The sequence below is a fragment of the Hyperolius riggenbachi genome, chromosome 1, assembly GCF_040937935.1.
Source record: "Hyperolius riggenbachi isolate aHypRig1 chromosome 1, aHypRig1.pri, whole genome shotgun sequence".
Classification (NCBI taxonomy): Eukaryota; Metazoa; Chordata; class Amphibia; order Anura; family Hyperoliidae; genus Hyperolius; species Hyperolius riggenbachi.
The window spans coordinates 361,968,913-361,982,318 of NC_090646.1; the positions used below are offsets into that span (position 1 = coordinate 361,968,913).

General features: G+C 40.5%; 1 protein-coding gene across 2 annotated transcripts in view; it reads left to right on the forward strand.

Annotated features, from left to right (window-relative positions):
* PAX5 (paired box 5) overlaps window positions 1–13,406 on the forward strand; it is a 274,887-nt gene that overhangs the window by 218,505 nt on the left and 42,976 nt on the right. For both annotated transcript variants that reach the window (XM_068271308.1, XM_068271309.1), the window contains one exon: window positions 11,445–11,546. In XM_068271308.1, coding sequence (XP_068127409.1) covers window positions 11,445–11,546 — 102 coding nt within the window. The remainder of the gene's footprint in view (window positions 1–11,444; window positions 11,547–13,406) is intronic.

The following is a 13,406-nucleotide window of genomic DNA, read 5'->3' on the forward strand; positions in this document are numbered from 1 at the left end:
CATCAGATCACCACCCAAACGCAGTGTTTACATCTATTCTCTCCTCTAAACACCCACAAATTACCCATCAATCACCCATCAATCACCCCCTATCACCACCTGTCACTGTTACCCATCAGATCAGACCCTAATCTGCCCCTTGCGGGCACCTAATCACCCGCCTACATGCTCAGATTGCCCTCAGACCCCCCCTTATCAATTTGCCAGGGCATTATTTACATCTGTCCTTCCCTGTAATAACCCACTGATCACCTGTCAATCACCTGTCAATCACCCATCAATCACCCCCTGTCACTGCCACCCATCAATCACCCCCTGTCATTGCCACCCATCAATCAGCCCCTAACCTGCCCCTTGTGGGCGATCTGATCACCCACCCACACCAATAGATCGCCCGCAGATCCAACATCAGATCACCACCCAAGCGCAGTGTTTACATCTATTCTCTCCTCTAAACACCCACTAATTACCCATCAATCACCCATCAATCACCCCCTATCACCACCTGTCACTGTTACCCATCAGATCAGACCCTAATCTGCCCCTTGCGGGCACCCAATTACCCGCCTACACGCTCAGATTGCCCTCAGACCCCCCCTTATCAATTCGCCAAGGCATTATTTACATCTGTCCTTCCCTGTAATAACCCACTGATCACCTGTCAATCACCCATTAATCACCCCCTGTCACTGCCACCCATCAATCACCCCCTGTCACTGCCACCCATCAATCAGCCCCTAACCTGCCCCTTGTGGGCAATCTGATCACCCACCCACACCAATAGATCGCCCGCAGATCCGACATCAGATAACCTCCCAAGTGCAGTGTTTACATCTGTTCTCTCCTCCAAACACTCACTAATTACCCATCAATCACCCCCTGTCACTGCTACCCATCAGATTAGACCCCTATCTGCCCCTAGGGCACTCAATCACCTGCCCATACCCTCAGAACGCCCTCAGACCCCAGCCCTGATCACCTCGCCAGTGCATTGCTTGCATCTATTCCCCCCTCTAATCACACCTTGCGACACCCATCAGTCACCTCCTGTCACACCCTAGCACACCTACCCATCAGATCAGGCCCTAATTTGCCCCGTGTGGGCTCCTGATCACTCGGCCAAACCCTCAGATCCCCCTCAGACCCCCTTCCGATCTCCTCCCCAGTGCATTGATTGCATCTATTTTCCCCTCTAACCACCCCCTGAGACACCCATCAATCACCTCCTGTCACCCCCTAGCACTCCTATCCATCAGATCAGGCCCAATACAACCTGTCATCTAAAAGGCCACCCTGCTTATGACCGGTTCCACAAAATTCGCCCCCTCATAGACCACCTGTCATCAAAATTTTCAGATGCTTATACCCCTGAACAGTCATTTTGAGACATTTGGTTTCCAGACTACTCACGGTTTTGGGCCCGTAAAATGCCAGGGCGGTATAGGAACCCCACAAGTGACCCCATTTTAGAAAAAAAGACACCCCAAGGTATTCTGTTAGGTGTATGACGAGTTCATAGAAGATTTTATTTTTTGTCAAAAGTTAGCGGAAATTGATTTTTATTGTTCTTTTTCACAAAGTGTCATTTTTCACTAACTTGTGACAAAAAATAAAATCTTCTATGAACTCACCATACTCCTAACGGAATACCTTGCGGTGTCTTCTTTCTAAAATGGGGTCACTTGTGGGGTTCCTATACTGCCCTGGCATTTTAGGGGCCCTAAACCATGAGGAGTAGTCTACCAAACAAATGCCTCAAAATGACCTGTGAATAGGACGTTGGACCCCTTAGCGCACCTAGGCTGCAAAAAAGTGTCACATGTGGTATCGCCGTACTCAGGAAAAGTAGTATAATGTGTTTTGGGGTGTATTTTTACACATACCCATGCTGGGTGGGAGAAATCTTTCTGTAAATGGACAATTGTGTATAAAAAAAATCTAAAGATTGTCATTTACAGAGATATTTCTCCCACTCAGCATGGGTATGTGTAAAAATACACCACAAAACACATTATACTACTTCTCCTGAGTACGGCGGTACCACATGTGTGGCACTTTTTTACACCCTAAGTGCGCTAAGGGGCCCAAAGTCCAATGAGTACCTTTAGGATTTCACAGGTCATTTTGCGACATTGTTGGTTTCAAGACTACTCCTCACGATTTGGGCCCCTAAAATGCCAGGGCAGTATAGGAACCCCACAAATGACCCCATTCTAGAAAGAAGACACCCAAAGGTATTCCATTAGGAGTATAGTGAGTTCATAGAAGATTTTATTTTTTGTCACAAGTTAGCGGAAAATGACACTTTGTGAAAAAAAGCCAATTAAAATCAATTTCCGCTAACTTGTGACAAAAATAAAATCTTCTATGAACTCACCATACTCCTAACGGAATACCATGGGGTGTCTTCTTTCTAAAATGGGGTCATTAGTGGGGTTCCTATACTGCCCTGGCATTTTAGGAGCCCTAAACCGTGAGGAGTAGTCTTGAAACAAAAATGACCTGTGAAATCCTAAAGGTACTCATTGGACTTTGGGCCCCTTAGCGCAGTTAGGGTGCAAAAAAGTGCCACACATGTGGTATCGCCGTACTCGGGAGAAGTAGAACAATGTGTTTTGGCGTGTATTTTTACACATACCCATGCTGGGTGGGAGAAATATCTCTGTAAATGGACCCCAAAACACATTATACTACTTCTCCCGAGTACGGCGATACCACATGTGTGGCACTTTTTTGCACCCTAACTGTGCTAAGGGGCCCAAAGTCCAATGAGTACCTATAGGATTTCACAGGTCATTTTGCGGCATTTGATTTCCAGACTACTCCTCATGGTTTTGGGCCCCTAAAATGCCAGGGCAGTATAGGAACCCCACAAATGACCCCATTTTAGAAAGAAGACACCCCAAGGTATTCTGTTAGGACTATGGTGAGTTCATAGAAGATTTTATTTTTTGTCACAAGTTAGCAGAAAGTGACACTTTGTGAAAAAAAACAATACAAATCAATTTCCACTAACTTGTGACAAAAAATAAAATCTTCTATGAACTCACCATACTCCTAATGGAATACCTTGGGGTGTCTTCTTTATAAAATGGGGTCATTTGCAGGGTTTCTATACTGCCCTGGCATTTTAGGGGCCCTAAACCGTGAGGAGTAGTCTGGAAATCAAATTCCGCAAGATGTCCTGTGAAATCCTAAAGGTACTCATTGGACTTTGGGCCCCTTAGCACAGTTAGGGTGCAAAAAAGTGCCACACATGTGGTATCGCCGTACTCGGGAGAAGTAGTATAATGTGTTTTGGGGTGTATTTTTACACATACCCATGCTAGGTGGGAGAAATCTCTCTGAAAACGGACAATTGTGTGTAAAAAAAAATCAAAAAATTGTCATTTACAGAGATATTTTTCCCACCCAGCATGGGTATGTGTAAAAATACACCTCAAAACACATTGTACTACTTCTCCAGAGTACGGCAATACCACATGTGTGGCACTGTTTTGCAGCCTAACTGCGCTAAGGGGTCCAAAGTCCAATGAGCACCTTTAGGCTTTACAGGGGTGCTTACAATTAGGCACCCCCCAAAATGCCAGGACAGTAAACACACCCCACAAATGACCCCATTTTGGAAAGTAGACACTTCAAGGTATTCAGAGAGGGGCATGGTGAGTCCGTGGCAGATTTCATTTTTTTTTGTCGCAAGTTAGAAGAAATTGAAACTTTTTTTTTTTTGTCACAAAGTGTCATTTTCCGCTTACTTGTGACAAAAAATAATATCTTCTATGAACTCACTATGCCTCTCAGTGAATACTTTGGGATGTCTTCTTTCCAAAATGGGGTCATTTTGGGGGTATTTATACTATCCTGGAATTCTAGCCCCTCATGAAACATGACAGGGGGTCAGAAAAGTCATAGATGCTTGAAAATGGGAAAATTCACTTTTTGCACCATAGTTTGTAAATGCTATAACTTTTACCCAAACCAATAAATATAGGCTGAATGTTTTTTTTAATCAAAAACATGTTTGTCCACATTTTTCGCGCTGCATGTATACAGAAATTTTACTTTATTTGAAAAATGTCTGCACAGAAAGTTAAAAAAAAATCATTTTTTTTGCCAAAATTTATGTCTTTTTTGATGAATATATAAAAAGTAAAAATCGCAGCAGCAATCAAATAGCACCAAAAGAAAGCTTTATTAGTGACAAGAAAAGGAGCCAAAACTCATTTAGGTGGTAGGTTGTATGAGCGAGCAATAAACCGTGAAGGCTGCAGTGGTCTGAATGGAAAAAAAGTGCCTGGTCCTTAAGGGGGTTAAAGCCCAGGGTCCTCAAGTGGTTAAGTTTGTTATCATTCACATTCACTCAAATCGTGCTTGACCTAAACATCCCTAATGTCCCAGTACACTTACTTTTTTTTCCACCCATGTGGTGGTAGAGTACCGTAAATACTGTACTATACCTTGACATACAACATAACATCCAAACCTCATTATACATATGTCACACAATAGGATCATTGCATAAAGAGCAGCAGGTGAACATTATCATGTCTCTGATGGGTACCGCCAGAGACATGTATTTCAGGGACCCAGGTTTTCATGCAATGGCTCTATTTATACCCTACTTTCTTACAGCCTAATTGCCAAATATGGTGTGCAATTTCTCTTTCTGCTGTGTAGTTGGGATTTTAGCTACCTTCATCTCATATAAACACAGTTCTTTTGTAGACACTGAGCACGTTGGGTGTTCTATTCACAATCTCTTGGCACAACATGTGATAGTCAGCAAGACAAGTCAACATTTACTGAAGACAGACCAATAAACTCCGCTGTAATTCCATTATATGCTAGATTAGCTCTTTAAAAAATGTACAAATTTTCCTTCGGTTTTGCCCCACCAACTTCGTAAATGAATGTAGTCAAACTGTAAATGGTTTTCTTACCCATCTATAGTTAATTGAAGAAATTACCTGTAGTTTCCATAACTTATTATTTCCCATGTTAAAATAGCCCTGACATAACACACAATGCATATCTCTTTACCTGTCTTGAAAGAAGCTTATAGTCCAATGTCTTTGGTCTCAGCTAATTTTGATCAAGTGCCAATTACCTACTATTATATTTTGGGTTGTAGGAGTAAATCAAAGCAAACCCACATATGCATAGGGTGGAACAGATACATTTTCTACATGTGCGGGTAATTTACAAAAGCCGCAGTAAGCATTATTGCAGCACAGTATAGTAATACTGTAAATTTTCAGCTGTGCTATTTGTAAAATAAAAGTGACCAAAAATGTGAGGTCATGTCATATTAGATGATGGAATTATTATTACTTTTACAGCCATTACTATTGGGTGTTTTGGTAGAGGTAATGGTTGCGGTACTCCCCAGCAAATACCTCATAAACATTTGTTCTGTATACTAGGCACAAAACTGTGTCAATGAAATTAAATGCAATTTATACTTTTCTGAGAGAATTAAAACTTAACCTTTACTATATAAATATTCAAAATCCTTCTCCATATTATTTAAACATTCTGTCGAGGGGGGGCCATATATATTTTCAAGACCTTTACATGCAGCTGTATATTTGCTCACATATACAGTATCAATGGTCTGCGCTCTGTCACAGAAGAGAATTATGTACTTGTGCTAACACATCACTCTTCCACAAACCAACATGTTTCATCCCAGGATTCTTAGGGCTTTGTCAGTGGAATATCTAAGGTGCAACAGTGTTTAACAGTGCTATACAATAAAGTGCATTATAATTCAAGAAAAATAATAAAAGTGTGTCATAGGCTCACGAGTAACCTCACGACTGTGAAATCATTTCTTTTGCACGCTTGTAAAATGTACATATAGGATGGTTCGAAATGTGCTCTGGAAAATGCATAGCAAGATCATAACTGGCTATAGTATTTTAGCCTTGCCACAAGAACAGTTGGATTGTTCTGCTTCTGTGGTTGGAGCTATCCTTTAATGCAGAGTTCCCCAACCACGTCCTCAAGGCCCACCAACAGTGCATGTTTTTTCGGAAACCACAAGCAATCAAAGGTGAAGTAATTAGTGTCTGAGCAGTGCTGATTAACTACCTGTGTGGATTTCCACAAAGCATGCAGTGTTGGTGGGCCTTGAGGACAGGGTTGAGGAACTCTGTTTTAACAGATCAGGTTACTCGTGTTTGAACATTTTTTTTACAATATTTATACTATGTTTTATCTTTACAGCATTCTTCCATAAAAAAAAGTATTTAAAATAAATTGGCCTCCATTAGCTAAAGGTATATATTTCTTTGCACAGTTGAATTTTTCCACTGATAACAATATAGCACTCATTATAGAACATAATATAAAGCATAAAGTAAGAAAGAGGTAAGGTTAGGAAAGTCCTGGAGATAGGTTAATGCATTGCGGTCTCTACCTGCTTCACCTTGGCTATGCTGACAGTATATCTTATACATCTATATATCTTAGTGAGTCAATTTATAGATACTGTATGCTTTAAAAGATTGTCTCACATTTAACTGTGCAGCACTGTAAGTATTAAAGTCTTCACTCAAATGAGATGCATAGGTAAAATATAGACAGAGTTACTTTTTGTTTGAGTCTATCTCACGCCTTTTGGAGTAATTGCTAGATCGACTTTATTCTGGGCCCTGCTGTGTTTCTATTATGAAAAGTATTGCTTTCTTTTCCAAAGACAACAACAACAGAGGTGAGTGCTTTGCCTCTTCCTGTGCTACAGCACTGATCAAGCCGCATGAGATCTCATTTCAGGCATAATGTGCATTGAAGGACAAAATTAGATTGAGGGAGTAAATGGAGCCTAAAATCTCCAAAGCTTTATCCATCAAGAAACTGCCACCCTGCAAAGTTTAAATTTCACTTTCTCCGTCACAAAATTTCACCCTGGATACTGTTCTTTTAAGAAATGGCCATACAGTTCTTTTAAGTGTCTGCATTAGTGAAGATGTTCAGTCTGACAGGTGCAATATATATTGACATTCATCTTCTCCTTTACCGTTAATTCATGCCTTCCCCTTATGCAGCAGCTCATGTAAAGTGTCATAACAGTTTCATATATAGGAAACACATGGCCATGTACAGGTTTACTCTGCCACGTGATTAGCAGGAACAATACCGCTAAACTAAAATATTGTATAGAAAATACTCTTGTCACTCATAGCAACTAATGACAAACGTCACTATTATACCCACAGTACAGACACATTAAAAACAAATATTCCCGTTTTATATAGCGCCCTCTCCCTCGTTATCTTGCTGGCCAGCAACACTACAAGCCACCATACATCCCACAACAATCACCCTTAGGGTTCATTCACATTGTCAGTTTTGTTGCACTGCATATAGTGTGCAATCCAATTGGTCACACGAAAGTCCATAGATTTTAATGTTACCATTCACAGCTTTGCAATTCCCATGCATTGCGATGTATCACTTCTGTGAGCATTTTATCGCATGACGCACACATTTTCCCCGATGGGTTCTATTGTATTGTGGCTGCCGACATCTGCGCACTACGTGCATCCCATGTAATGGGAACACATGCCAAAACTCCCATTCCTGCATGCATTGTGTAGTGTAAATGAGCCCTAAGTCCCTTGCCAAAATGCTCTGTAATTTCCAAGATCTGATGTAGATCATGTAATCACCTTAATGGAAGAATAGCGTGCCAAGTCCTCCAACCATTCTATGGCTATCTGCTGCAACGACAATATCCATGTTCACCACTAGTGAGGGTATTTTAGTGGGCAGGCATTGGTAGCCAGATTATAATACGTCACTGCAGGGTCACTTTACTTTTATGTCCTAAAAGGAGAACCCCAAGGAAAAAACATGGTTTTACTTTTCAAATGAAAATGTCAGCTATACAATAAAAACAAAATTATCACACCTTTAGTTTAAGAAAATGAAGTGTGATGTTGGCAATGCTTCTCAGCTGTTATATGCCTCCATTCAAGTCAGCCTGCTGCTTGCTTGTAGAGCTGCCTGCGATGTCATCACTTAACTCCTCCCCCTAACCTTTCACCCAAGCCTAACCTTAAAGAGGAACTCCAGTGAAAATAATGTAAAAAAAAAAAGTGCTTCCTTTTTACAATAATTATGTATAAATGATTTAGTCAGTGTTTGCTCATTGTAAAATCTTTCCTCTCCCAGATTCACATTCTGACATATATTACATGGTGACATTGTTACTGTGGGCAGGTTATGTAGCTGTTTCTAGCTGTTCTGGCTGTTACAGACAGCTGTAAACAGCCATTTCCTGTCTGTGAACATTGTTACATTGTGGCAGTTTGCCCAGAGTACCGCGGTACTCAGAGCTTCTTGTGGGAGGGGTTTCACCACAATATCAGTCATACAGCGCCCCCTGATGGTCTGTTTGTGAAATGCAATAGATTTGTCATGTAAAAGGGGGTATCAGCTACTGATTGGGATAAAGTTAAATTCTTGGTTGGAGTTTCTCTTTAAACAATGTCTAGCCCTGACTTATTGCCAGGTCCATCATTAACCCTTATCAAACCCAATACTTTCCCATCACCCTGACTGATAAACCTAACCTAACCCTAACCTGACCCTATGTGGATCTGGCTTATTAACCTCAACCATCCCTGACATGCTGAACAATGAAAATACTAATACTTAGCAAACAGATTGTATGCCCTGTATTTCTTCCCAGCACAGTCTCTGTCCAGATATATAATGTCATGTTTAATTGCTTCAACATATTTTTTTTCCTAAGTTCTGTAAAATGGCTGTTGATACAGGTTTAAGCCTTTGACCAGAGTTCAAGTCCCGGATGAAGTCAGTATGTAAAACAGTAAGGAGTCTATGGGCAAGACTCCCTTATGCTTATGCTCACCCGATGACTTCGCCCTAAGTAGCTGCAGCTCTAAAGTGCTTTAAGTCCACCAGGGAAAAAGAGCAATATACTGTAAATTATATTTTTTTCTTTATTTCTAAAAAAATGAATGTCATCCATATTGCTTGGTGTTGTATGACTTAATTCATCACATGCCATTACATACTGAACATTAATTTAAATTCAAGCAATAAGCAGTTACTATCTATATCTACAGTTTGTAAAAGTATTTACAGCAGAAATTAGTTTCAGTGAGCTAAATGTGTCCACTTTATGGTGAAGAACAGAGACTGATAGCTACTTACTTACAGTTATACTGTCATAAAGATAAAAGGTAGATATTGTCTCATCATGTGTGCACTGCAGGTGTTATTCACCGCACACTAACTGATTGTAATCTAACAACATGGGCATTTCAATTTTATTTGACGTGCTTGGCTTATTTTACTGCATATTGGCAAGAGAAAAAAAAGGTTGTATTGGGGGTTTTCCACTAAGACATGAAGCAAATAGCCATACGGTAGATTCTATTATGTTTTTCCATAGCCTTTACTTGCACATTTATTTCTACATAAATATGGTATATAGAGAAGAAAGGGAGGGGAAAAAAGGAATCTGTTTCTCAAAAGATCATTTTATTATTTCATCCTGATCTGAGTTTTATGGTTTGAGTAACGGACTACAGCCCTTGCTTCTTTTCTATTCTAGCAAATTACAGCAGCTATCCGAAATCACGATGCTTAATCCCTGCTGCTAATTTCATGTGGCAACTTAAACATGATGGATAACGGACCTTCCGCATATCATTGTTCCATTTAGGGGCCTGTTCTGCCTGACCCACTTGCCCTCTGTGTGTGCCATGCATTGTTATTGAATTCATGCCACACCTGTGGCATTATCTGACTAACACAACAGCTAGGAGCGACTGAGGCCTAATGTGGCAAAGACTAATTAAGAAAATAGAGTTGTTATAAATGGACTAGGTTCCACCTTTACGATGTATTCAAATAACTGGATGCACGGGGGAAAAGGATTTCAAAGAATAATCAGCAATCATATATTTTTTTTCCTGAAAATACAGCAGGAAGTTTATGGGGTACAGCCTTGCTGATTAATACTGTATTTTGGTGGTTTCAGCCACACTAATTATATCCAAGTTACACGACATCTACTAGGATAAGACAGGGCTGCGTAACACAGAGATACTGGCTACTGGCTAGCTTATTAGAGCAACAACTGAAAGCTGCTGAGTTTCATTATTTTTAAATAAAGTGCCTTTAGTAGGTTTAGCGTGGGCTAAAAATAATAGCACAAGTACAAAAATATTATTTATTGTGAAGCTACAAATGATGTAATGTTTTGCATGTTTAAAGCTGAATTAAACAGAAAATTTGCTAGTCTTTCAAACCATGCTGAGGTATTGGACCATTCTGGAAAGTGGACGGAAAACTTTGATTGGTGATTAACCAGCAGAGCAGGATCATCTACAACGCTTATCCACAATCAGACTGGGCAGAAGTCTGGGGCCCAATGGGTACCAAGGGGCCTTGCTTCTCCCTTTTCTGACCCCCCTCCTCCTATGTCTAAGGTTTGGTTAACACATAAATCGGTACATTTCCAGTCCAATCCAGCCCTGTCAGTTTTTGCATTTGTTTTGTATCAGTTTTACCTGACAGGTTTGGAACTGTACACCTTTTATTTGTGAACAAACCCAAAGAAAACAGATACAAAACTGACAGGACTGGACTGGATATGTACACTTTTTTGTGTGTAAACCAAGCCATAGAAAACTCATACATAACTAATGCAAAATTGACAGGACAGGACAGGACAGGACTGGAAATGTACAGATTTATGTGTGAACCAAGCCATAGAAAACTCATTCAATGATGTCCAGGGACACTAGGACCCACACTAGTTTGTCATCTGAAATGATCATGAATGATCGTTTTAGGTGATGAAAATCTGACATGTGTATTTAGCTTTACACATGGATAAGTTACATGTATATGGCCTGACGTCCTGCTGTAATGGTCAGTGTGTGGTCAGACCAAGCTTCACATGGTCAGTCAGTGGTCAGACCATGCCTTCAGATGCAACCAACTTCTTACGTTTGTAGTCAGACACCACATGTTCTGAATACTTCTATAAAAGCACACAAGTACAATGAAAACAGCATCTTAAATTCATTTAACCTCCTATTTCCAAATCCTATCAAGCTCTATGCTGTGTCTTGATTAACACCAATGCAAGCCCTCAGTATCAGTTTCAGCATGGCGGTTGGTAAATTGACTGAAAAGTATGAGTTTTGCAGGTTCTCATTTCAACGTGCAGCAAAATGTATTTTTCCAATTATCCTTTCTCTGTAACACATTTTCAACAATATTGTGCAGCACAAAGAAAATAATGTCTTTCCCTGCCAAGTATATCAAGAGATCTTGATATTCACACTGTGCAGTGATGACAAATGCATTGGCAGGGCTCACAGCTCTCGGGGAGATGTAAAAACATGCCTGGCATTTGTGAGATTCCGCATGGTGATTTGCTGTGTTTGATTCTCTAGGTCGTGATTTGGCAAGCACAACCCTCCCTGGGTACCCTCCACACGTCCCCCCTGCCGGACAGGGCAGCTACTCTGCTCCGACGCTGACAGGAATGGTGCCTGGTGAGTTTACAGTAACAAATGGGAAGCATATGATGCCTTTACAAGCCTTTTCATCAATAAGAAATGTCAATGTAGAGAACTTCTGCACAAATATAAAGGCTGTTGTTTACACGTTATTGCAGTACTACAAAGCAATGTTCATAAAGAATTTTAATTCTGATCTGTAGTTATTTCAAGAACAAAACTGAATTTCATTCACGTCACATCATTTTCACTGCTATAATAGTGCTACTGCTACAGCATTTGATTGCTGTGTGTTGCAAAATGTACACCAATGCACTTTTTATATCTCCACCCCCTGATCTAACTCAGGGCATATTCACAGTGGGACGTTGCGTTTTAATGTGACTTTAAAGTCGCAATGTGTCTGCGTTGAGAGGTAACGCCCTGCAAGCAGTGAGTTACCACATCATTTTTCAACGCGACTTTAACGTCGCACTGTGAACGGCCCATAGGATTAGCATTACAGTGCGGTAAGCTGCGTTATAAGACTTTATAACGCAGCTCCACAACGTGGCACTGTGAATGCGGCCTAAAAGATCTAATTAGCCAGCACACAGTTAAGCTTTGTTCACATCTAAAATTGACATTGCTGACGCCAGCGGTTTTTGATTTTTTGTGCGATTTTATTTTAGCGCCTCCCAGTGCTTACCTGTGTGCTGCAGTTTTTTATAAACTGCTTTTCTAAGCGCTTTTGCAGAGCAACTCTGTTTTTTCACTTCCTGAAGTCAGTCAGGAAGTGAACTCTTTCACTCAGAAATAAATAAATACAATGGGCTTGATTCACTAAGACAAATAGCATGCCCTATCAAAGTTAGCATGCCTTATCAAAGTTAATACGCATTATCAGAGTAGCATAGCGAGCGCTACGAACCCGCAGGGGCTCAGGGCAGGACGAGTGGAGCTCTCGTCATTGCCAATTAGCAGGCATAAGTTCGCTATGCTACTCTGATAAGACGTGTTAACTTTGATAAAGCGCGTTATCTCTGATAAGGCATGCTATTTGTCTTAGTGAATCTAGCCCATTGTATTTATTCATGAAAGTGCTGGTGAAATGGACATACAAAGTGTTTTTTCAAGCTCTTTGCGATTTCCCTATACCTTCCATTGAGGCAAATCGCTCCAAAAATGGTACAGGCAGCGCTTTGGTGAGGGGATCAAAATCGAAATGCTTAGATGTGAACACTCTCATAGGGAATCACTGCACACACGCTTTTAGGGCGATTCTGAAAATCGCTGGTGCTTAAAAAAAGGCGAAAACGCCCTAGACGTGAACAAGCCCTTACATCATACGTCAGGTGCAGCACTCTTGCAGAGTCAACTTCTTCTCAGCAGTATTGTAGTGCTCTGCTAAAAGGAATTAAATGTAATGTTAATCATGTTGTATGCACTATATATAAATATACATACGTGCAGCTGTAATTTGCATTGCATTTGGCTAAACAATATGGAAGCTGTTATTTCTGGTCTCATTTGATAATGCTAGCTGTAATAGGGATCCTTCAGCTCGAATACTGTCTACGTTTGGAAGTCAGAACACTTTTATTTTAGCCAGGACATTGTCACTAAAACCTGGTAACATGAAGGTCAGCAGTGGCAGCCTCCATATTTTTGTCTATTCGTGTCATAATGATGACACCGTTCATACAGTAAATCAGCACTTGTGACACTTTGTCTATGTTGTATTATTATTTTTTATTTTATTTATTTATTTTAGCAATGGACTAATGTATATTATAGCCCATAGTGTATTGCCTCCACACCACATATTCTTAAGGCGACAGACCAGTCTTTCTGGATTGTGGTAAACTAAGTCACTCGTGACTGCAAATTTTTGTATCAATAAAGTTTTTTCATAAG